The sequence below is a fragment of the Siniperca chuatsi genome, linkage group LG19, assembly GCF_020085105.1.
Source record: "Siniperca chuatsi isolate FFG_IHB_CAS linkage group LG19, ASM2008510v1, whole genome shotgun sequence".
In the NCBI taxonomy this organism is placed as follows: domain Eukaryota; kingdom Metazoa; phylum Chordata; class Actinopteri; order Centrarchiformes; family Sinipercidae; genus Siniperca; species Siniperca chuatsi.
In genome coordinates, this window is record NC_058060.1 from 9880092 (window position 1) to 9906295 (window position 26204).

At 39.7% G+C, this 26204-nt stretch overlaps 2 protein-coding genes across 2 annotated transcripts; both read left to right on the forward strand.

The window, feature by feature from the left end:
* The first annotated feature begins 1989 nt into the window (after window positions 1-1989).
* Window positions 1990-8979, forward strand: LOC122866370 (crystallin J1C-like). Its single transcript, XM_044175955.1, has 10 exons — window positions 1990-2081; window positions 2845-2914; window positions 3672-3851; window positions 4993-5091; window positions 5709-5801; window positions 5934-6090; window positions 6201-6316; window positions 7273-7350; window positions 7712-7851; window positions 8575-8979. The coding sequence occupies exons 2-10, from the start codon at window positions 2848-2850 to the stop codon at window positions 8677-8679; spliced, it is 1035 nt and encodes a 344-aa protein (XP_044031890.1). The 5' UTR covers window positions 1990-2081; window positions 2845-2847; the 3' UTR covers window positions 8680-8979.
* Window positions 8980-11144: 2165 nt separating this feature from the next.
* Window positions 11145-22847, forward strand: sh3glb1a (SH3-domain GRB2-like endophilin B1a). Its single transcript, XM_044175954.1, has 9 exons — window positions 11145-11407; window positions 11867-12008; window positions 13066-13194; window positions 13728-13861; window positions 14613-14705; window positions 17895-17984; window positions 18721-18821; window positions 20926-21160; window positions 21730-22847. Exons 1-9 carry the CDS (start codon window positions 11345-11347, stop codon window positions 21835-21837), a joined length of 1095 nt encoding a protein of 364 aa, XP_044031889.1. The 5' UTR covers window positions 11145-11344; the 3' UTR covers window positions 21838-22847.
* The last annotated feature ends 3357 nt before the right edge of the window (window positions 22848-26204 follow it).

Consider the following 26204-nt stretch of genomic DNA (forward strand, 5'->3'; position numbering starts at 1 on the left):
CTTTTGTTCATTGTTTTCTAACTGCTATTGATTACATGACCCTACCCTTAGCACTCTATTTTTGCTGGTTTAGGAGGCCAGAAGAGAAATCAATGGCCTGTGATACCCAGGAGAGGCCGGGGATAAGTGGAACCTGGCCAGGCCTTGCAGGGTTTCATCAGAGTTGGAACAGTGGAGGGGATCAGCTGGGGAACCATCAGGATGGAGGCAGTGGAGTGGAAGATATACAGAGAGAGAGAGCATGACAAATGAAAATGACAAAGAGAGCTATTTCAACATATAGTAATTTGCCCTATGGTGTTGCAATAGAGTTTGTTAAGTGCAAATTATCTGATAAATGAAGTGTTTAACCTTTAAAAAATTTAAAGAAAACAGTCTTGAGTTTAGACACAGGGGGAATCACACAAAGAAACAGTCCATATGGCTGGAGACCCCGGCTCAGTGGGTGAGGCAGGTGACACCCGGTGTTATGTCTGAAGACGGCCTCAAAAATCCAGCAAAGCAGAACTGTTGCCTCCAGCTTCAGACAGCATGTCCAAAAAGCATTCAGTAGAATGGCAAAATGTAACCCAAAATGAGTTAGACAGACTTGCAAGTTAGATGTGTGTTCTCTTCCTCTTTAAGTATCCTTATCCTTTTTACTAACTTGAAATATCTTGACATGTATTTGATGGCTTGCCATAAAATTTTGTACAGACATTCATGGTTCCCAGAGAATATATCCTAATGATCCCCTGACTTTTCCTCAAGAGGTTTCATCTAGCGCCACCATCAGGTCAAACATTTAAGTTGTCCAATGCTTTGGTACAAGCTAAACCAAGATGGTGAACATGGTAAACATTACTTACTAAACGTCCGCATGTTAACATCGTAACTGCATGTTAGCATACTGACATTAGCATTTAGCTCAAAGCACCGCTGTGCCAAAGCCCAGCCTCACAGAGCCACTAGCATGCTTGTAGATGCTTAGTCTTGTACAGTAAGTAATCAATATTGTACTATTGCATAGATACTGTAAGTTCCCAAAGTTAGAGTTAGAACAACCCCAACATCGAGCCTACTGTAACAACACAACAGCATAAAAATACCTACCTGAAGTAGGCCTACATATGTGTGTGTTCTGATGACTTCCAAACACAATGCTGCTTTCTGAATGTTAAAAGCAAAAAGTCATAAAATATCTCATGACTAGAATCAAGAGCAACTAATTACCACTCATATACTGTACAAAACCTGCTTTCTGTATACTATTGATACGTCTTTGATTGTTGAAGGTTGAAATCTATAAACTAGGGATGAGCAAGTACACCATTATCTGGATCAGTTCAATCTTCTTCTTCTTTTTGTTGAGTTTTATTGTGGTGTGCACTAACCGCCAACTGCTGGATTGTAATGGCTTCACAGTGTAAACTATTTACAGTGTCCACCCAAAGGGATCCCATGACATAGTCCATTCTATAACCCAGACCCAATTGTCTGAGTTGGTGCAACTCCTTCCCTCAATGTAACATCTGTATCAGTATCTGTCTTGGAATGGGCAGGGCTTAAACAGGACGTGGGTGGTGCTTAATCTGGAAGTGGGCAGGGCTAACCAGATGTTTAAGCCTGATATTGATGTGTTGAGAAGTTGCTATATTTATTAGAAAAGAATTCACAGAACAGCCTCAGAATTGAGCTTCAGAGCAACATGTTTGATCGCATGTAAGAGAACTATTTACAGAACAAGTTTTTTTAAATAAAAGTTGCTATATTTACGAGTACAGATATTGACACATTTTACTCTGATGATACTCGTACTCATAAAAAGTACATTATCTGTACCGGATACTCGTTTCAGCCGAGTACTCGCTCAACCCTACTATAAACCTTACATAACAACTCTAGTCCAGTGTTTTAACCTCCATCTTACCACCTCCTTGGCCTTCCTCCAGTACAGTACAAAACAGTTTTTCTTGGGTTGCCATTGGTGTATGCTTATCACTGGGCTGATGGTACCCCCCCCCCCCGTTAGAAAACTGACATTGAGACCACGTTTTTAACACTTCAAGTGGTATGCTAAAAGGTGAAGACAAGACTCTAAGGTAAGGACATACAAGTCGGTATTTGTTATTGACATAAATTATTATTTAGCACTTCATTATGATGCACCATGTTGTTTCAATTACGTCTGGGGTATTAAATGAAAAGATACACACATTAATATTCCAAGCATATTACAAAATAACTGAACAAAATCACAAAGTGGGTTCTCACTAAAGTTATAAAGTCTTGAATGCATAAGAATAATTCTCTAATCTTTATACCAGATGTTGTGTAATCAAATATAGTTAATGGTGTGTTGCATAAGTTTCCACAGTAACTTCTTTTTTCCATCAAAATAAATGGTAGAAACCTACATGAAGACAAGCCTGATTCAACAAAGAGAATTTCATCAAAAGAAACAACATGACTTTTACATCTGGATATACTGAATGTTGCATTCATCAATTAAAACACTGAATTAAAACTCAATGTGTAAAAGCATTTTAGTTACTGGCTACATCAGACCATTTCCAACAACAATAGTGAGCTGTATTTCTTCATATTACAGACGTTCAATTCAGGCAACAGTCTTTTTAAAGGTTATGTTTTACTGATGCGCCTTTCCCTCTGTACTCATTCAGAGCAGATTATACTGATGTATGTTTTGCTGCTGTGAGCCCGTCTGCAGACGCTTGAAGTAAACCTACAGAAAGACAAGCACTTGCCTTGAGTGTTTATTTATTCCGCAGAAATTGCCACTACAATACGATAAAACCCTCACATTATTTCTTGTTTATGCTGTACTTCTGTCTGAAATGAAAGCCGATGGCCTTGACTTTGGCAGACAGAGCCATTGGGGCCATTATTGGGGCAGCAGTGGCAGATGCAGCAGGTAAGATAAACTGTGTGTTACTGATGCTGGGACTGAGTTAATTACAGCAACAGGGCTTTCCATATAATCAACCAAATCTGCTTCTTTCAGTTCCCATATCCCAATAATTCATAGGCCTATTGCATGGCTTGATGCTTTCATAGAGTGTCGACTATTTCATGTTATATAGATGTATATTTCTCATATTGCATATGTTATACGAAGTTCCTATATCCCCCACTATTTGTGATTTAATCTTTAAAAGCTTGCTGGTGTTTGTTAGGTGTTACACAATATGAAATTCAAAACAGTGTGTCATTGTTCAAGTGTTGCACAGAAGCATTATGAGTAGCATTATCCATAAGCAACATCTGCACATGCTGATAAAGTACAGGGGCGGTTCCTTAACTTGTGTGAGTCATGTTGACTTCACACATAATGTCATTAAAGCCCAGTTTCTGCAACAGCTGTACTGATAATCCTAAACTAGCCAAAATGATCATTTATTTTTGCTACCACATGTCATTCTTAACACACCGTATAATGATGCATACTAAAGGGAGTAATCCCAAATGTTAGTTACGGCTTGGTGACTGCTTAACATGTAATTCTTGTTTAGACTCAGGATTCTCCAATATAACACGCCTTTCCATGCTATCTATTATCGACAGCCTATCTAGAGCAGGTCATGTCAAACGCAAAAATAAAACTATTGAATGTTCCATTATTTTTCTCCCTCTTTCATGTGTGTGTGTGTGTGTGTTCCCCACCCATACAGCCCAGCCAATGCACTGGATCTACAATCCAGACAAGCTCAAAGAAGTTCTCTCCGAGCTGGAGCCCTGTCCTGAGTTTCGGCCTCAGTCAGCGAATCCTTTCTACTGCAGGGCGACGGGTGAGCAGACCTGTTATGGAGACCAGGCATACGTCCTGCTGGAGTCACTGCACCAATGTGGAGGTACTGAAATTCACCCAAACAGGCAACAACATACGTGTCATACGTTAACATGACATTCTCAGTGCCTGCCAACATGTAACATTTAATTGCAAATATATTGTCATCAAAGTGACCCCGGTCAAGATAATAATAATAATTATAAAACTTTATTTCTAGAGCACTTATCAAAACAAAGTACAAAGTGCTTCACAACAAGAGAAATAAAATACAAGATTGTGATATTGTTACTGTTTTGCAGTAAGACTACATTTCCCATAAATCCTGCTGTTCCCTGTGTTGCAAGGAGGATGATTCCTCAAACATATTTAAGATTCCTTAAATTTGAAGATTTACTCTTTGTCTATACAAGTAAACATTTTGGACTGTATAGACTGTACAGTGTCTGTACATTAAATATGAAGCAACAGACAGGAAATGATTAGCTTAGCTTAGCTTAGCATAAAGACTGGAAGCATGCAGAAACCTTGCCATACCAAAATTTAAAAAGGACAAGTTGTGGTTTTGCAGCGGGGTATGTGTTGGACTATTTCACTCCGCGTGCATTGACTTCCGGGGGTCTCCACTGGTTGCCTGGCAACCGTGATGACAAGACTCCAAAAAGTCATGGAACCCAGCATGAAATAATCCAGCACATAAATACACAAGTTTTTGTATGGATTAAACATACTAGATATAATATTATGTATTAATAAGTGATCTTTAGAGATGCTGGTAGACAGATTTTGTTACTTTTGGACAGAGCCAAGCTAGCTGTTTCCCCCTGTTTCCAGTTTTTATGCTATGCTAAGCTAACAGTTTCCTGGCTGTAGCTCAATATTTAACGGACAGATATGGAAGTGGTGTCAATCTTCTCATCTCACTCTCGACAAGAAAGCAAAGCTCTCTACGCTAAGCTAAGCAGCTGGCTGTGACTTCATATTCAGCTGACACGAGAGTGTCGAGCAAAAAAGTCAATAAGCGTATTTCCTAAAATGTTGAACTTTTCCTTTAATAGGTAACACACCACCTTTAAGCGATCACTTCAGATCAGTGTGTTTAATAGTGAACAAACAATAAAACATGCATTGCTCTTCAAATCCCAGCAGTAACAGAAATGTAACATGATTGTTTTCTAAAGATACAGTATGTCATGTGTTGGCAGATGTTAATGTGGAAGATTTGACCAAGCGCATTTACAAGTTCTTTGGCCCAGGAACAGTGTATGACCTGCCTCTCAATGATCCCTACAGGAAGAAAGGAGGTACTGTACCTTTTCAGCTTTTATGTAACTGTCCATTTCACCAAACATGTCAATGTTGTGATGTCCATATGTATTAATCATCAGCTTAACAGGCCTAAAAGGATGTGAGAGCCTCTGGTACTGTCTGATAACACTGTACATAATGTTTTTCCTCCCTGCTGATGGGGAATTCCCTCTCCATGAAAATATTCCATACAGTCAGACTTCCCTGTTCGTGGTTGGTGTCCAGTGCTTTGGATATTTGCTGCTTTTTTACTGTCAGGATTTTACTGTCATATAAATACAGTGCTGCTGTAAATCACCATAACAGCACAGGGTGCCACTGGGTACAGTAAACTGCAGACGGTTTTATGTCTTAGAAGAGCTGTGTCATCATCATGGGCAGTGATAGTCATCATGACTGAACTGACAAAGAGCTCCACCTACAGAAACTTAAACTGCATCAACACAAAGTTCAAGGATTTTTTTTCTTCTTCTCTCTCGCTCTTGTCCCTCATAGCCACACTTCTCTGATTCTATCTTCACCATAGGTATTCTATCTAATAATGAGGATGAAGCTGTCAAATAACAGGGTATTCATTTTCCTATACAAAATAGCTGTTTGTTGCATTTGTTAGGTCCCAAAGCCATCCTCCCCATTGATGGCCCATGGAGAAACGGGAGCCTGAAAGCTTTCATCAGAAATGTGGATGCTGGCATTGAAGAAACTGGTAAAGATCACAGGTCATGAGTGCATGAAGACCTCCCTAGGCTTTTTTTGGTTGTTGTAATCTGTGTGTGTGTGTGTGTGTGTGTGTGTGTGTGTGTGTGTGTGTGTGTGTGTGTGTGTGTTTCTTTTTGAGGCTGTGATGTGGACTGTCAGATGGACGGTGTCACTAAGCTGGCTCCAGTGGTGGCCATGTATGCTGGCCGACCTGAGATGCTGGAGAAAGTGGAGAAAGCCATACGGGTGACCCAGAACAATGACATGTGTGTGGCTGTGACGCTGGCTGCAGCAAGGTAAGAAACAGTCCTAAACTTTTGGTCAAGCACAGTAGTCATAAAAATATTTCTAAGGGAGTGAAGGGAGGGTAATGCTTAACCTTTGTTTGTCTGTCTAACTTTGTAAGGTTTTTGGAGCATTTCATTCTCAATGGTCCAGATCCCAATGCTCTGGATGCAGTCCTGGCTCAGTTGAATGACCCGAAGAGACAGAACCCTCAGGAGCTGGACCGGGCTGTCACTGGTAAGGCTACAGGTGTCTTTAAAGCTTCATTCATTTTAAGATTCAAAAGAATAATTTGACATTATCATGCTTATTTGGAAATACGCTTATTCACTTTCTTGCTGATAGTTAGATGAGAAGGCCATTATAATAACTGTCTGTTAAATATGAATAGCTGGGAGTTGATTAGCTTAGCTTAGCATAAAGACTGGAAGCAAGGGGAAACATAGCCAGGCTAACTCCAAAGCAAAAAAAATCTACCTAACAGCACTTCTAAACCCAAAAGTTGTGGTTTTTACATTTCTGTCTTTGTACAGATTAAACAAACAATATATAACATGTTAATTAGTGAGCTTTAGAGGACAGACCCAGGAGAGCTGTTTCCCTTTGCTTCATGTCTTTATGCTAAGTTAAGCTTATCAGCTCCTGGCTCTGGCTTTACATTTAATGGGTAAATATTAGAGTGGTATCAACCTTCTCAACGAACTCTCCACAAGAAAGAAAATAAGCGTGTTCCCCCAAATTTTGAACTAACTTTGAGCACAATGATTTTCTGTGATAACCTGCAGCTGCATCAGGATGGATGTGGTGAGAAATCTGCTGTATTGCTTGATGGCTCAACAAGAGGAGGATTTGCAGTATAAAGCAGAAACTATTTTATTTTCTCTTTATTCTTCGCTCATCCCTCCTTAAAGGAGGAAGGGGGATGGATAGGCAAAACAGAACGCAGAAACCAACAGGTCTTATGGGAAATGTGGTCAAAACTCCAAGAAACACAAAATACTACATGAAGGAACATGATCATCTTTAAAGAAATTATAGCTTTTGTCTTTCAAAATCAAAATATAATGTTACACTAATGATGTATAAGATACATAATGTGTGTTATGACAATAGGCAGCCACAGCCAAAAATGGGCTGCAATGTTTAAACACTAAACAATACATTTTATCTCTCTTCCTGTATCTCTGCTGAAGCGCATATCTACCAGGTGAAGGACAACTTAGCCAAGACATCCCCACAGCTCATACCTGCTGTGTTCACAAACACATGAGGTAAGCTAGTCGGTAGCAGCAGGATCCAGGTCTGTTGACTTGGCATGGCTCGCGTACCCTCCCTGTCAGTATATCCGTTATAGGTCCTCCAGCCTTTGATCTCCTGACTAATGGTCTCCCTCCTCCTTTATTTTCATTTTCCCCCCGCTGAGTTGAGTGTCTCAGGTTTTACAGGGTGAAAAGGTTGATATGCTTAATGTACATGTGGAGAGCTCTGCTCGCCAGATTTGTTCAAGCGTCTACTTTAATTGTAAAATGAATATTGCAAAAGTAAATGGAATTATGGTGATTTTAAAGGCACAGTGAATAACCATTCATTTACCATGTCTCAATCTGCTGCTAATTCTGGGTTTGTGTCTAGCTCTGCCTGGTGCGTTCCAGGGAGCGCTTCATGGAGTCCTGAGGCTGAACCAGCTGGATGAAGCAGTCAGGGACACCATGCGCTGCGGGGGATGCACCGCCAGCCGAGCCTCCTTTATAGGAGCCTGTTTTGGGGCACAGGTACTGTAGAAATGTCATTAACCACTGATACTGTCTTATTTTTTTTTATTGGTGGAAATCAGTAGTAGGAAATGCGATCACAAATGCATTTTTTTATACTAGTTTCTAATGCAAATTATGTGTAAAAGCACAATAATAATGCTAAGCTAAGCTAGGCTATGGTGAGCCTAGTCACAAAATCAATCAACAATGACCAAATAATAAGTAAAAAATCAGGCAAAGGCATTAACCATGTTTGTTTCATATTATTTGTTTCCCAACTTTAGGTGTAAATTGAAATACAGTCAGCTATAAAAGCTGCTACAGTACAATCAATATTTTTATATTAACAATGGATAAAATGACTGTGTATGTGATAGGGGTCGCTCGTAGTGATGAACTCACAGAGTTATCACCCAGCTCTTTAGTTCCCCTCAGCTCTACAAAGCTTTTTAGTGTCTTTCAGCTCATTGTTTTGGTTTTCCAGCTTGCAACTTTACTGTTTTAGTCCACTCTCACGGCTCTCTTTAGGGTCATTTCCAGTCACAGTAGACAGCTGTCAATAAACACCAAAATGTGAACTGTGCCTAGTGTATCAAACAGAGAGCAGCACATGAAAATATATCATTTTGCATCTTGACACTGTCTGTAAACTCTTTTGATGAGTTTGACAGTGTGCTTGGATATTCTGAAAGCTTTGTGCTTCCTGTGATGCTTTCAGCTGTCATCTTGATGTGTTTTCAGACCGGTCTCCAGGGAATCCCAGAGTCTTGGAGGAAGAGGACACTGAGATATCCTCTGCTGTTGGAGCTAGCCGAAAATGTGGTCAAAAAAAGTCAGCAATTGTAGTTCAGCTTTGATTTTGCCCTAAATATAATTATTTTATCATCTATCAAGTACATATGGAGTGTGGATAGTTGCCTTTCAAAGCTATTTTAGAAGACTTTCTCAAGTTGCAGATGTACTTTGACACGACAATCCATGACAGTCGCATTATAAAGTCTCGTACCGAATGAAACTCGAATCCATTTGCTCTGTCAAAGCTGTATCATGTAAGAAAGTGAAAGTCTGTGCAAGGTATTTGTTTTTTTGAGGGCATGAAACATTGTAAGCAACAGTCTCAAATAAAGAAATATTTTGTCACCAGCATGTCTGTATCATTCCATTTTTTCTTTGCTGTGACGTTGACAGTTGGGATTTCCTAATCTCAGGAAACATGCTTTGCCTGGATGAGAAAGTCATTTTGCTGAAGTTAAGTTTCTCTTACCCTTGAGTGCTTTCTGATATTGTGAAGAGAAAGAGCAGATAGACACAGATTTACTACTGGAACAACCAGAAACTGCAACATATTCCTCCCTCAAAGGAGCTGCTCTGCCTTCCTAAAAGTGCTGACTTCTATATTCCCGTGTTTAAAGCACCCGCCCCAACAATTCTGAAAGTGATCCAAGCATAAAGCAAAGCCAAAGCCTTAATATCTTTGACATAGTGTAGTTATAAAAATGCAGTGTAGGCTACTGTTGCAGTCCATTAGCTGTTTTACAGCTCATACTCGTTGAAAAATGATAAATAGTAGTTTCAAGCTTGTTCAAATCTGAAACATTTAAAGGTTAACACTGTAAATCAATACAGTTACATAAACTGGTCATCTTGGCAGTGCAATAAAAAAACTACTGTGTGTGATGGGAAAACCCCACAGCACTTTCAGCTGTATAGCTGAAATGCATCTGAACAAATATGTGGACTAAGAAACCTTCAAGCCATCGTTTAGCTGAGTAAAAAGTTTGTAGCTGACGGTGCGTTGGTAGCCTACAGAGGGGAAGTCATTTGATTTCTCTCTCTGCCTGACTTCCTCCCACACAGCAGGTAGCAGGCTCTGTCTGGCATAATTACACCCAGACCTGAAGAGTGTTTTTGTTTTTCCAAAATCTGCCTCAAGACATTTTCTAAGAAAGGGGAAGAGGGTTGCAGAAGATATTATGTTGTAGAAATATCATCCTCACTGTGTCAGTATTACTCATCAGCATACATTGTAAGCCAAATAATATTACAAATAGAATTGATTGCAGTTGTATGAGGATAGGGTGTACAGTTATTAGGAAAAAGTGTAAATCTCACACAAGCAGCACAATACGGGTACTATGGAGATTTTACACTTGAGCAAATGACCTGCATGCACCAAACCTGAATCATGGTTTACATTTGGATTTTGTATGCTACTTGACACACAAAACATTTCGCATGGTCAAAGGTAAATTCTCATTCAAACTTGACAGCTGTCAATAATAGGCTATGTGAAGAAATCAATGGTAAAAGGTCAGTGAGGGGTGAAAGGCAAAGGGTGTGAGGTTCAGGTTCAGGGCAGATTATAATTAGGGCCCAAGCAGTGACCTCTGCGAGGACCCTTTTGAAATGCAATTTCATTATTATTTATCCAAATTAATCGCATTTTGATGAGCTAAAGGTGCTCGAAAACTCACGAAACTTTGCACAAAATTCAGAAATGGTGAAAATTTATGTCTGATATGGGTGTGGCAAAATTAATCACTAGTGCCCCCTACAGAGCAGGCCTAGGCCTACAGTAGCCTAGTAGGCACACATGCAGTCTTCACCATGTCCTTTTAATTTCCTTTAAGTTTCTAACTTGTAAATATGAATTTAGGTGATTTAGTTTGGACTTTAAAACTTAAAGTAGGCTACCCTTTTAAAAATAGCATGCATGCATTCAATTTGGAATTGGTGTGTTGTCATTGTTGTTTATTATCCTAACTGCCATACAAAATGTATAACACATACAATTTAGAGCAAAAATGTTGCTATAGCATATACACCAGTTTTAACTGTCTCTCCGCCCACAAAGGTCACATCTCGATTTTGCTGCTGCTACTGTAGAGCATTTCGATTTTCCCACTTAGTTTCGTCACTTCGACCCGCTTTATTCGATTCCGATATTTCCGCAAGACCTGAATGCAACAAAAGATAAATAGAAGCTACAGTCTTTCCTTTAACATATCCCTGCACAGAGCAGAGCGCCCAGACTCAATAAACTTGTATCAAAGACTCAGGCGGTAGTGTTTTTCTATTAAGACAAAATTCGCTTGCCTCTAAATTCCTATATAACATTAAATTATTTGGTGTGTCTCGCATTATGCAAATAAAAGCCGTTTCTTACAAGCAGAGTGAAAACACCAGCCGTTTGCTGGGCAGTCGACTGAAATGAACAGCAATACTGTAATAGCAACTTGTGTTGTGTAGTTTCAGGTTATTGCTTCCGTTGTTGCTTTCCGTTGTGCCAGTCTTTGTCGTATGTCAGTGTGCGCATGCGCGACATTTCCTTACAGCTGTCAGAATAGGCTGGAGATGTGAATTATCTTGTCCGTATACTATCTTTGTCAGGACCAACAGCTAGGTGGAACTCCGACAAAAAGTTGCTTCAATGACATTTTCCATAGGGATGTCAGTTTGACTGTGAGACAAGCTAGCTGTTGTATTAAGTGTTCATTTCCCCTGCTGTGCCATGGATTTTAATGTTAAGCGGTTAGCTGCAGACGCCGGTACTTTCCTGAGCCGCGCGGTACAAGTAAGTTTGTGCGTGTAGTTCGTGGAAGTTCTTGCTAATCAACGTTAGTTGCTAGCTTATCCAGTCCGGTAGCGTTAGCTCGCTTGCTAAACAGCTAACGCTTCCGTGGCTGTTATTGTGTAGCTATGTAGCATGTTATTATCTGAGAGAAAATTCTATATCCTGCAAAGTTGGCTGCAGTTCACTATATGAGTATTTGTGAACATTCTCAATCTCTATTATAGCCAACACTTTACAGTTGTTCAACATAACCATCAAAGCAGGCCTCAGAAACCATTAGATAGAGCTATCAACATTAGCTTGGCAGATAACATTTATTTTGTAAGATAGTCTTTCCAGCTTGCTAACGTTCCATCAAACACGACTTGCATGCCTCCTCAGCCCTGTACTCTTCATACTCTAGTGTAGTCACTTTCCAGGCAATAGGTTATGTGCACTATAATATATTTTCTTTTTCAGTTTACAGAAGAGAAATTTGGCCAGGCTGAAAAGACAGAGTTGGATGCCCATTTGGAGAACCTTTTGGTCAGAGCTGAGAACACCAAGCAATGGACAGAAAGGATTATGAAGCAGACAGAAGTCTTACTACAGCCCAACCCAAGTAAGACCACAATTTTGACTCTATAATGAGCTTGACTCTACTGACAAACAAAATGCTGACATACTGGACCCCTTTTCAGGGCAGGTACTCACTCTATGTTCTCCCCTCTACGGGACAGTTGATATCTTGTTTCTGCACTGAAAAGTAATATAATAATAATAATAATAATAAAACTTTATTTATAGAGCACTTATCAAAACAAAGTACAAAGTGCTTCACAACAAGAAAAATAAAATACCACAGTGAATGACGAAATATAAAGAAATAAAACACACAAAATACACAAAAGCAATAAAATAAACAATAAAATAAACAGCCAGTTCAGGTAAAATCAGGATATGCTTTCAGATAAAAATGTGTTTTGAGACGATACTTAAATGAAGACACTGACTCAGACAACCTAATTTCTTCGGGCAAGTTGTTCCAGAGCCTCGGGGCCCTGATAGCAAAAGCTCTGTCCCCCTTAGTTTTCATCCTGGACTCAGGAACAGACAGGAGACCCCTGCCCGAAGATCTCAAACTACGTGAAGGTTCATAAGGGATTACAAGGTCTAGCTCAGTAAATACCTGAATTTAGGAGATGTACATATTTGCCAATAAGAAGGGTCACATAAAAATGCTTAACATCTCTGAGATGGTGTTTGACATACATCAGTACCCTCTGTGAAGTCTGTAAGCTCAGCTGTGCATCCTCCTCAGCTCACACCATGATGCCATATTGCTGTAGCACAACCACAGCATAGGCATAACAAACACAGAGAGACCAGCTGCTGTTTACAGTCTCTTGGATATGGTAAACTGGATTTGTTCTATGTTCATGTAGAACATACCACAGAGATGCTGGCTGTGATTGCCAGTGTTCATTCATGTGATGTGATAACATGAAACAAAATTGTTGGTTTTCCTTGTCATGGTTGTCATTATGAAAGCTTCTGTTTTAGTTTACAGATGTAAGGCAGGCGGTTTGGACTCACTGTCCTAAAGTCATTGCCTACGTTTGAGTCCCTCACTGTAGTCTTATGACTTTGTAATTAAGTTTTCTTGTTGCAATCTGCAGATGTCCGGCTAGAAGAATTTGTTTATGAGAAACTGGAGAAAAAAGCCCCTACGCGAATGAACAACCACGAGCTGCTGGGCCAGTCAATGATCGACTCAGGAAATGAATTTGGTCCTGGAACTGCCTATGGTGAGTGATACACTGAGCTGCCTCCCATACTGGGAAGTGAACATTTAAGTTTATTTAGCTGATTCCTGTAGCTGGTTGGCAAACATAATCCTCCCCCACAATATTCCTTAATTTATGGAACAAATAAAATGATTGAAAGCTTCTAGTCATTAAGGTTTAGTTGTTGGGCAACCTGCATAAAATGGTTGTTTTAGTGTTCCAGTATTCTGTCTAGTCTGGACTTGTAAAATTGAGTAAAGGCTTTTTGACAGTTTGTGGAGAACATCTGAGCACCCTTCTTCTATTAGAAATTTAAACCTCAGGATCATCCCCTGCCACAGTCTTTCATGATCAATATAACATGTCATTCCTCATTTGCGGCCTTGGCTTCTTACTACCTTTGAACAACAGCACTTTGTACGTATCCACAGGCCTCTGTGTCTTCTCAAGACTCAAGTACTTAAATCTTAGTAGACTGTGGTGCCACATTGTACAGTCACCTGTCCAGAGTTGCAGTGCGAGTGAAGCTTTGTTTGTGCTGCTGACCATTACAGGAAATGCTCTGATAAAATGTGGTGAGACGGAGAAGCAGATTGGTGGGGCAGAGCGGGAGTTAATCCAAAGCGCTGCCATCAACTTCCTGACACCTTTCAGGAACTTTCTAGAAGGTGACTTCAAAACCATCCTGGTGAGTCGGACTGCTGGCGACAGGTCTTGAATCACTTTCACTTTTCACTGAACTTTTACACTACACAACTACAAAAGATATTTAAGTTTAAAATAATTTTGTTGTCTATTTTAAGAAAATATAGAAACTGGCCTAAACAGTACTGTGATAGGATTTCTTTCAACAGGTGATCACAAGACGTATACTTGTGCATGGGGCTTGGGGCTTGGAAGGTAACCACATTACCTCAGCAATATGATACCTACCATTGGGTTGAGGTCATTACCATTATCACGGCTTCCTTTGAACTGGCAGCAAACTCAGATTTCTTATCAGCCCCATTTTAAGCTAAGTTTGACTCAACACCCATCGTTCTTGTCATATGGAAAACCGCTTGTGCTATGCCAACATCACAGACCCTGATCACTGTAACTCGTGTTCTGTTATGCCACAGGTATCTCAACTGAAATGTAGCTCAGATAGTTAGGAGTATCTTCTTCTGTGTTTGACCGTGTGCACCTGTTTGAAGCAGAGTTTGAGTCTGCACCATTAGACCATTTATCAAATGCCTCCAAACATCCTGCCCATTGAGCGTGCGGTTCTACTAAGAATCCCAACATTATTGTTCATTCACCATCTACTATAAAGTGAGTGACGACAGTAAATGCCAACCACTTATTTCATCTGCAGGAAAAGTGTGACAGTATGTGGTGCACAAACCCTAAGAATTCTGTTTTTGATGAATTTATTGTGTTTTGTGATTTGTGTCCAGAAAGAACGGAAGCTACTGCAGGTCAAACGTTTGGATTTGGATGCAGCCAAAACCAGGCTAAAGAAAGCCAGGATGGCTGATGCTAGAGCTGCAGTAAGTATACATACACACACACACACACACACAACACACATCATCGTCAATGCAACACTGTCATTTTGTTGCGTCTGGATGTCTTTCAGTTATTTTATTGCTGATAAATGAACAGCGTTAGTGAATTCTGCTTCCTCTAAAATCATTAGCCATTTTCCTTTCAGAGAAAGAAAAGCTGTCTGGGCGTATCCTAGCATTACTCCATCTGAAGTCACACAAGTCATGACACGACACCAAATTACACAACATGAAGCTGACTAGTTTATCTCTTGTGACTTTTATTCAGTCACATGAGCAGCTGTGGGAAGTTAAGACTTCCCTTTTTCTGGACAGTTGTTTTCTTGCTATGATGTCCCCTTTTTCTTTTGACATCTGGATTGATGGTCTTATTTTCTTTGTCGCACCAAGGCTCCACACTTACATTTATGTTTAGGGGCACTAGTGACCTTAAATGAAACAATTTAGGGGGCACGGAAGAAAATTAAGGGGCTCAGATCAGATTAATGCATCTCTTTTTGTTTAAACATTAAACATACAGTATTCATAAGACGCAAAACCAAACTGACTTTAATCTAAATCCTTTCAAACCTCTTAGTGAATTTAGTTATGTTTAGTGTTTTTGAAAGTTATTAAAATAACTATAAATAACTACAACTGAAAAGATCTGTAGGTTTGGAAGGCAGAAACAGTTTTGAGTGGCAGCCTCATTAATGTTCACAACCTGTACAACCTGAAAATGAGATACGATGGGACCTAATTCATCCTGCAAGAAATCTGTGCCAAAGATGCTCAGTATGTATGTTATATACAAATAAAAGTTGATCCGCTAAATTTACTCATATGATATGAATTGTGTTGAAATTTTTAAGGGGAAATTCTGACTCCTCAAATTGATGTGACATCAGCTGTGCCATGTGGTGTGTCAAACATTACCGAATTGACCCAATACAGCATGATGATTAGGATCAGTATATAGAACCATCATACTTATAGTGAAACATAGCACCAAGTGGGGGCTTGAGGCCTTTAAACATCTTGAATACAGTTGAGGCATTGTATGTATTCAGTGATTGAGGTCTTTGTAGTGTTGGAATATCGTGATGCAAGTTTTCATTTACATGTCTAGTGGCAAAGCGAATCCTACATTTCATTCTAACTGGCATTTGAAGAATCTTAACAGACTGACTGTGTTAAAAGTTGCAGATAGATCTGTCATGACTCTCTCAGACAAGACTGTCATCCAGTTAACAATGTCTGAAGATAATATCTCTAATGACCTCAGCACCGAGCCAAGACTTGGCCTATTTACAACAAAATCCTTTTGGAACGCCCCCATCAAGAGTGGAGCACGATGGGTGTGCCAGTAAGAAAATGGATTAGACAACTGCTCAACTAAGCTTCTGATATTCCTCAGCTACTAGAAGCAATATTACCAAACAGTGCAATGTAATGTCAGACTCAAATTATTGACCAAACACTGGGCAATATCCCAGCAAAGCTATTTGGCTGCAGTCTTTAGAGCATCTAGAGTAAATTAGTGGCTTTTTAGCACAGTTTTCCACAAATGCAGGAAGAAACAATCTAGTTGAGACCAATGTAAGCTTAATTTCCATCCCTCTTTAAAGAATTATTATATTATTCCCCTTGACGTATTCAGAGCCAAGTTGTCCCTGTGGTTTGTCAATATGCTCATTTCATTTAGCTTTTCCAAATCGGAGGGTTGTCTTGTGGTTATAGTGTAATAGTGTGTTTAATGTACACAAACAAATGTGTGTCCTGTCAACAATACCTGAGTAAGGCTGTTACCTCATGAAAGAGAGGAGTGTAAACAGTAGTTTCTGCTGGTTAACACCAGCACCAGTTCTCCACCTTTGTTTGAAGGATGGTACTCTCTCACACGAAGAGGTGGTTTGGTCGTGTGAAAGCTGAGGGATGAGAAATATTTATGTGCGACATTGTCATAGTCCTGCCGCCTTCTACAGATAGTGGTTTTGTTAAAGCATGCTGCCGTCTCAGTGCCACTCACACAGTGTGTGTGTGAGTGTAAGGATGTGTTGTGTTGGCTGTGGCCGCGCAGCAGCTGTAGCTCTAACTACTGTGTCACTGTTTTCAAAACGCAAAGCAGCAGATGTGAGCAGAGGAAGTGACAGAGGTGAGTGGAATGTTGGAGCCATCTTTGAATTGAACACACACACACACCAAACCCCCTGGTAGCAGTGTCAACAGCTGCTGTCTATCCCTTTCTCCATCTCCTCCATGACACATACTGTCGTACCTCCATGGAAGACCTTGAATCCTTGTAGAGGAGTCCTACAAGAACCAAACACTGTAAATGCTCTCCCTTCCTCCACACCTCTCTCTGGGGCTCTAATGTAAGCTGTAGAGACTTAGGACAATAAGGCCATTGTCCCTGTCAGTCTCGGCTCCAGACCATATGTTTATTGGACTTTTTAGCAAGTCTCAACAAACCATTGTTCCAGCAGGTCTCATATTGAATCCTTTGGCTCAATATGAGCAAAAGGAAACATTTCTCTCAGGACAGAAACATCATTTTCCTTTGTTGTGTCCTTTTCCCTGTTTTTTCTTGATATCCCATCTTACAAATCCTCACAGTAAGTCTTCTTACGTCTTTTTGTTTTTGCTGCCTCTGACTTCCCTGGTCTTGACCCACTGAAGCCTTATCATGTTATATGCACATATACAGACTCTGACATCATTTTCTCTTGTGGTTAACTGAAGTGTTCATCTGTTCATTTTTATTTTTCGGACTAACTAGTGGTAAATGTTGATATTCAATTTTAAATAATTGGATTATTTTCATGCCAAAGAGTTTTAAAAAAAAATTGCAAAGTATGTAATGTTTTTTTGTTTTTTTTCCCCAGATAACAACAAGCTTTAGACCATGGAACACAAACACTATTCAGATACTGATAATACTGCATATCAGAGGTGGCAAAAAGAGGAAGATATCAGCAAACCAATTTGTTAGTCTGAGACATGTTCATTCGCCCTTATTTTTAAACCATATGCATGTCCTTTGTTCTGTAAAGCACTCTGATTACAGGCATATATCATAGAAAAAATTGGACTTGCTTTTGCTTACTTTGATCATTATCATTTCTCCAACCTAGACACATGTGCATGGTGATGTTATTGTATAAAAATCTAGTTTTGTTTCTTCATTCTCAGGCAGAGCAGGAGTTGAGGATGACCCAGAGTGAGTTTGACCGACAGGCAGAGATCACCCGACTGCTGCTAGAAGGCGTCAGCAGCACCCACGTATGTAGCCCAGCTTCTGCTTTAATCATCATTCAATCATTAAACAAATATCATTAAGGGATATTATTGTGGTTCTACTGGTTTTTGGCAGCAAAAAGTCACTCATTATTATCATTATTATTATTATTATTATTTAGTATTGCTTCCATAAAGACATACGAGAGGTGCATTTTTTTTTTTAAAGGTCAATGCAGCAGAGGTTGAGATATCCTGACTTTTAGTCCCTACTATGGTTCAACCTCCAAAAACGCTTGATCCTACACTTCCCATAATGCAGCTCAATATCATCATTTAGGCTCTCCCTGCCTGGTTAATATACATGACTTTGAGACTCCATGCCTCCAGTTTGTAATTCAGATTTTCCGTTATATATGTGTTGCTTAGCCAAGGTAACCCTGATGACATCACTAGGGTTATTTCCTCAGATTGGACAAAGCTACTCCAGAGCCACAGAAGACATTATACACTTGATTTCGCAGACTGAGAAGTACTCCTCTTGCCCCGAAACCAATTTTGGTGTATAAAATGCGTAGAGCTACCATTTAAGATAAAAGGTTTGGCATAGAAAGATTTCATATATCTTGCAAATTTAACATTACAACATAAAAAGTGGTTAGGCCAAGAGATCTAATGAATTCTCCTTTTGTAAAATTTGAGCTTAACATGTGGAACGTTTGATAGAAACCAGTGAAACTTTCAGTATAATTCTCTCACATCTCTCCTTGTGCATTGCCAGGCACACCACCTACGCTGCTTGAATGACTTTGTGGAGGCCCAGACTACGTACTACGCACAGTGTTACCAGTACATGGTGGATCTCCAAAAGCAGCTGGGCAGGTGAAATACCACTGTCACCTTTCGTTCCTTTTGTCATGAATAGCTCCGTACAATTATCAGTTCTGACTCTGGTAAGGGTGCTCCGATTGGTCGGCCACAGATTGTTATCTGCTGATATGCGTTCTAAATAGTTTGTTCGGTGGTCTCTATAAAGCCGTCCGGGTATATTAACGGTCTGTGATCCATTTTAGCGTTTTGCAGAGAAACGCAGAGAGAGAGACATTATCTGCTATTATACGTTAGAAGACGTGGACACCGTGGATGTTTCACAAGCACGGACCAGGTAAAGCAACAGTGAACAGTGAACACACCTGGTTGGTGCCGATGTCATTCGGTACCACGTTGGTTTTGATAGGCTACGTCATTAACAACAAGCCTCCTCCACATGCGGGCTCACCTGCTGTTGTGAAAACGGAATCGCGGGTGAAAAAAATCCAAAACGTGAGTTGTGGTTTTTGAGCGACTTCATAAAACATACTGCTGATGAAGAAGGCAACAGAGCAGACACATACAGGGAGAGGGAAACGGAAAGAGGCCGGGCTGTGTGTGTGTGTGTGTGTGTGTGTGTGTGTGTGTGTGTGTGTGTGTGTGGAAAAGAGAACTGGAGGGGAAAGCAATGTGAGCAGATTAAAGTAGTTTGTGAGTAAACACTAAAATAAGGTGGAGAATTAAGTAGAATTAAAATTGTGAAATAAGAAATAACCTACTAGAGATAGACCCCCCCCCTCCCCTCCTCGCCACAGTTACATTGCCATTCTGTGGGAAACACTGTATAAGCTCTAAGCTGCTCCCAGTAACCAAGAATAGGCTATAGTCTCTAAGAGGAATATGTTGCCTGCCAATAAATAAACAGTTGTCAATTCATGATACTTTCTCATCTCTTAATTTTAATACTTAAAGGTAGAATGAGTAGGATTTTCCTAAAAAAACAAAACAACGTATAGACTACATAAACACAACAATACAAAAATAGTCCCTCTCAATCATCACTTATGATCGCTGTCTCCGTGTCTCTCTGCTCTCTGTCAGTGCCTAGATGTTTCTCCAGCACTGCCACAGCGCTAAAACGAAGTGTGCAGATAGGTCTGGCTATGCGTGACTATAGACAGATGTATAAAGAGCTGCTCTTTATTTGGTTTGTGTGTCTTTTTGACCGAGAGCGGGGTTACACACACACACGCGCACGCACGCACACACACACACAGGCAGAGCAGAGGCGGAAGGCTGCATTCACACAAAATCTGACATGTGGCTCCTTCCCGCAGGGTTGTGTGGAAGTGTGGCCGTGTTTATTTGTGCTTCAGAGCGTAACCGCTGTGAAACAATCAGAAAATAATGTTTTTGTTCTCACTAATGTCGCTCTCTCTCTTCATTCACGCTTTGAGGGGGGGAGGCAACTTTGAATTATGTATTTACAAACAGCAACTGATAAATCCTACTTATTCTGCCTTTTAATATACAATGTTGTTAAGAATAGGTAAATAAATAAATAATGCTACACAATAAATAGAAGGCTTCAAACAGACCCCAAGAAATCGGCCCCAAAAATCCTGATCGGAGCACCCTTACACTCTGGTATCACATCATTAGCTGGCAGTTAGCAAAACAGTTAAATGTCACATATAAGACAGAGAAACAAATTCCACTGAAGCAGCAGAGAGACACTCATCTTAATATTTTTTTTATAATACATTAGGTTATTGCTCATTTCACAAATAATATTAATATAGTCCTACTGCAGGGAGCATTAAGTCATTACAGTCCTTGCGCTGTTATTTTTCCTGTTTCCTATCTGTTTCCTTCTGAAATAGATAAATAACCATCCTGTCTTACTTTTAGAAACACTTCCTGTAAACAAAAGTATTAATCATTTGTTCCTGTCAACCTTTTGTGTGAAAGTAGTTTTCACCTTTCGGGTGAAAGAGGAAAATTACTAATACTGATGAAATGTCGTCAGGGATGAGGTCACAGAGAAGTCAGCTGTATATAATACCTATAGGGAGAGATAACACAAAAATTGAACTGATAAGCTGAAGCTCTGCTTCAGGGTGGCACAGCAGTCTGCAGTTGCCAGCGCTCATTCACCTCCCCTTCCTCCCACCAGTTTCCCCTCATCATTCTCCAACAACAATCAATCGTCAGTGTCGGGTGGGGCCAGCATCTCGGTGCCCACCATCCCGGTGTCGGCCTCCCTGCCCAGTGTGTCTGCGGGCCACGGCAGCTCGACAGCATCGGGCGGATTCAATGAATTGCGTAGCTCCAACGGCAGCCGCAAAGCCCGAGTGCTTTACGACTACGATGCTGCCAGCAGCAGCGAGCTTTCCCTGCTGGCTGATGAGGTGAGCATGAATTATTATTATTATTTTTTTTTTTATATACACACTTTTCCATACGACTCAACAGTAGACTGTCTCTCTGTGTTGTTTCCATTTATTGCCTTTTCATTCTAGTTTATTTTCCAGTTTCCTTTTAATATGAGAATCAACATTTTAACACAATTGGGAAGCTTAGTCTAAACCCAAACTGAAATTCCAATTTTGTGTTAACCTCGTCATGCCCTACAACTGCAGTGGAGCGGTTTCTGTATTCTGTTGAGCAGAACATAAGTCACCCCCTTTCCTGTCCATTACAAGCCTGTGGTTGACTAACAATAAACCAGCATTACCTCATTCGGTCTAATACTCACATTCAGAAAAATGTTCCAGTCTGCGCTTGTATTTGGTGAGCCAAATGTGTGGCCTGAACTGCCTTTTGATAATAACAGGATTTATGACCAAGCATTCCATAAATCTGCCTTTATAAATTAAAGTTTCATAATGGATGATACAGTGTACCTTTTCAATAGAATATGAGACTTGATAACTACAATGAACACTGTATCCGTCATCCCTGCTCCCTGTCTTTGCAGGTGATCACAGTCAGCAGCGTCCCAGGCATGGACTCAGACTGGCTGATGGGTGAGCGAGGCAACCAGAAGGGCAAAGTGCCAATCACTTACCTGGAGCTGCTTAACTGAGCCCCCGTAACCAGCTGTGATCTCATATTTATATTGTGTTGCAGGGACAGGCCACACTTTCGCTTCCATTCAGTCTTTTAGAATGAGTTTTATTTCTATGAAAAGGAGTCTCAGTTTTAGCAGACTCGAGCTGGAATGAATGAATCTGAGTGAAGGGGAAAGGAAGTGGACCCCATTCCCGGATGTGTTTGTATTCAACTGCAGTACATTTCTAAAACCTGCTTTCATGCCTTTGTGTTTGATGCCATGCAATCTGCAATATGTGCCAGAACATCTCCAAAACTGTAACTTTAACATCATATATCTCAGACGGTGACCTAAATGCTTTTGATTTGAGGTTTTGTTTCTCTTCCCTCACTGCTAATTCCAGTTTTTTCATGTAGTGATACAGTAGACACATCAAAACTAACAAGCAGTTATTAAACCCATATGCCAGACATCATTAAGTGCCTATTACAGTGAATCGGCCTTTCTAAAAACCATTTGCCTTTTTTACAGATACACCAGCAGTATTGAGTCGCTCCTCTTAGTATTGAACCCTAAGATTTCTGTTTAAGTTATTGGCAACCAGAAACCAGCAGACGCTTATCAACCAGAAGACAGCTCTTATCTCTGATTAAATTATTAATTTGTGTATTCTTCATAAATACACAATTTGTGATGTTTATTGTCTCTGGTTTTGGTCGACTTTGTGTTCACTTTGAAAATTCCTTAAAGTAAAGACATTTACTTTTTTTACCTTAAAGAAATTTGCTTCTCTTTTTTTACCTTCAAGTAAAGACATTTGCTTTCTTTCTTTTTTCTTTTTTTTTTTTACATTACCAACATGTCTCATCAGTTGCCCCTAAACCTGCATTTCAACTTGAAATTGAAAAAAAAAGTCTCGTTACATTTTGGAGATTAAAGTATATTATTATGTGGCTGCTTTTTTGTTTTGTGTGTAACTGTTAAGATAGCATACAATTGTAAAATAAATATACAATATGATACATTAAAATAAGAAAATGTCACTTGTCTGTTTTGAGATTTCATTTTTATTTATGTCAATGCACATTTCCAGTAGTTGTGGAGCAAAATGTGACTTTCACATTTGGCTTCATTGTTGAGTTTTTTATGATTCCTGGTGGAACCACTAGAGGGCAGAACAGGCAGCATGATCAATGACAATCTGTCGAGGATTGTGAAAAGTAACTGGTTGCTCTGCTGGTACATGAACAACCAACTGAAGAAATGTTTGACCATCTAGTCTCTGTAATTTGGCAGAACCATGTGAGAATGAGACACACCACTGAGCTAAACACATTTAACCTGTCTCAGAAAAGCTGATGATATGCCTTAACGTCTAACGCACGAACACCTTTGAAAGCTGCCATTTCTTCTTTCTTTATTTTGTGCTAAATGAAAAATACAAAAATAGACTAAGGATAAACCATTAACATACAAATAGTGGACAATCAAAAACCAACAGAAAAGTGGTCAAAAATAGAAAATCAACATTCCTACAGCTTATTACCCAAAACCATTTATTTTCTCCTCATTAATTCTCAGTAAAGCACTTCCAAACCTTTCTAAATGTACTGTAGATGTACATAAAGTGTTGAGGAGTTTGGTCATTTCAAAGGTGCACGTTTTATCATTTTAACACTGATAAAGGGTTGCTACAGTAGTGGTGCGAGAATGACTGTGAACTAACAAGACTGGGAAGGAGAGGTCACATGAGTTGAGAAACACAAGCCCTTATCATGCCCACCGTGCTCCCTAGGGCTAATTGTTTTGACACATAACATCTTTGAATGAAAGTTTATTCTTCTGGGCCGCAGCTTTCAGGGCTCTTGTGAAATCTTGTTTACACTGGAATGTTCCTTTGCCCTCAGACTGGTCTCCACTGTTGCTTTTTCCTGCTTATGGACGAATCGTTTTTCTTTGTCCACCTAAGACCAACTTTATTATAAAGCAATGCCTGAAATATATTCTTAATGTTGACACATTCAAAGAGAAGTTTGTGAGCACAGGCAAGAGTAGATTCCCTCTACCCTGGTGTTACTTTGGGCTCTGTCCTGACCCCCTCCCAAGGGGCTTCCACAACTCCCAGTGCTGCAGTGGTAGCAGCTGTGGACCAGAAACATACAAATCCCCAGAAAATATCTCCAAACACTGACCCAGTTTGATTTCTTTATCACAACTGATTTTAAGCGCTTCCTGGCTAAACAGTCCGATGCAGAGCGCCTCGTCCTCGCCTGTCATAAGAGCAGGAAGGGTTAAGAGGAAGTGGAGTTTTGCAAAGAGGCTGCCTGTACGTCAGCTTACATGGGTCACTACTGGGCACGCGCCCATCGACGAAACTTCAGAGCGATTAGCCACTAACCTCTGACCTTAGAAGTCTGTGTCACCATTTATCAAAAGATCAAAGTTTTTATGAGTGTAATATGAAAATATAAAGCCTAAAAGCCCAATGGAGAAAACAATTTGAATGTGTGTTAGAACAAAGATTTGTTATACAAACACCAAACAAATGACCACAGAGCTAACACTGGTCCTCATAAAACCACAGCTATGAGCTTAACTTTTCAGTTGTACAGTATTATGTGTTCCGAAACCTGACACTTTGTCTTTATCTCTCACATCTTTATCTCTTAAAAAGAACCATACCCAGTTAGATAAAGTAAGCCTTAGCAAACTCACACATCAGATGAGCCATAGCATGACGGAGAAAGACACTTCCTCTTTCATCAGTCCTTATTTTCTTTCATATGTTGCACAGAAAACAGAAAATACTTGTTGACATCAGCCATTTTAGGCCTCCGTAAAGTTCACTTTATGCACAGGCAAAATGTCACTTTGCGATGTATCTTCAGCTCTCTTGAACAAGACTTTCATGTCACTACTACAGAGGATGCTGATACAAAATATACTATATATAATATATATAATACATGACACTCAATGTGTAAACAACTTCACATCAGGCAGTTCCATATTCTTTTTGACAGCTACCAAGAAAGTGAATTTGTTTTTTATTTGGGTGCAAGAACAAGTAGACAGGGTGAAAATGTGAAGTGAGAGGATAATCTGAAATTAAGTATTGCTGCTTATCTGATATGTTTGCTGAAGAGGCTGGTTCACAGATGTAACAGGGTAACAGGTAGCCGCCATATTGTTATGTCAAAGACATTTTGTCACTACTAAGAAGGCTGTGTATTTTTTTTAGCCATGCTAGCACCTAGGCTCCACAGATGGCAACGCTGTTTGGACGGTAGCAATACTAATGATAATCCCATCAGCCTCAGCTGTATGTGTGTAGTGATTAGCAAATGTTAGCATGCTAACACACTACACTAAGATGATAAAAAAAACAAGCAATGACAATAGGAGAGCAAACTAAAAAAGAACTTCTAACTTCAAACGGGAATGCACTAAATTGAACTATATACTCGGGGATGATGATTCCACGCTCCAGTTCTTTGAAATGAACAGTTTAAGATTGATAGAGCAGGTTACAGAAGAGCTGAATAAATGGAAATTGTCAAATCTATCCATCTTTGAAAAGATTAAATCTATCAAAATGACTACCCTTCCCAGATTTTTGTTTTTGTTCCAAAACCTACCAATTTATATACCACCCAAGTATTTTAGGGAATGGGATAACACCCTCAGAAAATTCATATGGGAAGACAAAAAACCAAGAGTGAAATTATAAAACGTAAAGATATTGAAATACTGTGGAGGGTTGGCATTGCCAGATTTGAGTCTGTTTTTTATGATGCTCAGATTAAACACTTAATGATGTGGATGAGTGACACAGCAATTCCAAAATGGAAAGGAATTGAAATGGAATTAGAACAATCATTAGGTTCAATAATATTCTGTGGAAATAAGAAAACATTTAGTAGGATTAATAACTACTGTGTCACGAGCACAGTTAAAACATGGAGAATTGGCAAGGTAATGAACATCGAGGAAGATGAAATGATTTATTTGAAGGAAATTTCAGGGGATCCAGAATTTAAACCATATGCAATCGATCATCTTTAACACATGGGCTAAAAAGGGATTGGTTAGATTATGGCAAATAAATATGAGCTATTTCTTGCCCCCAGAAATTATTTCTAAATATAAAAGAGGATTAAGCTCTCAGTGCTGGAGGAACGCTGGTGAAAATAATGCAAATTATTAGTCAAGATGAAAATTATTGATTCAGAATCCTGAGAATCACAGCACTGAAGCAAATAACAAAAGAGTAGAAAAAAACAAACCCTCAGATTTAATAAAATGGAAGATTCAAGAAGTACAACTTATGGAGAAAGTGACCTACAAAGCAAGGAATATGGAAGATGTGTTTGAGAAAAGGTGGACTTTAAATGATGGGA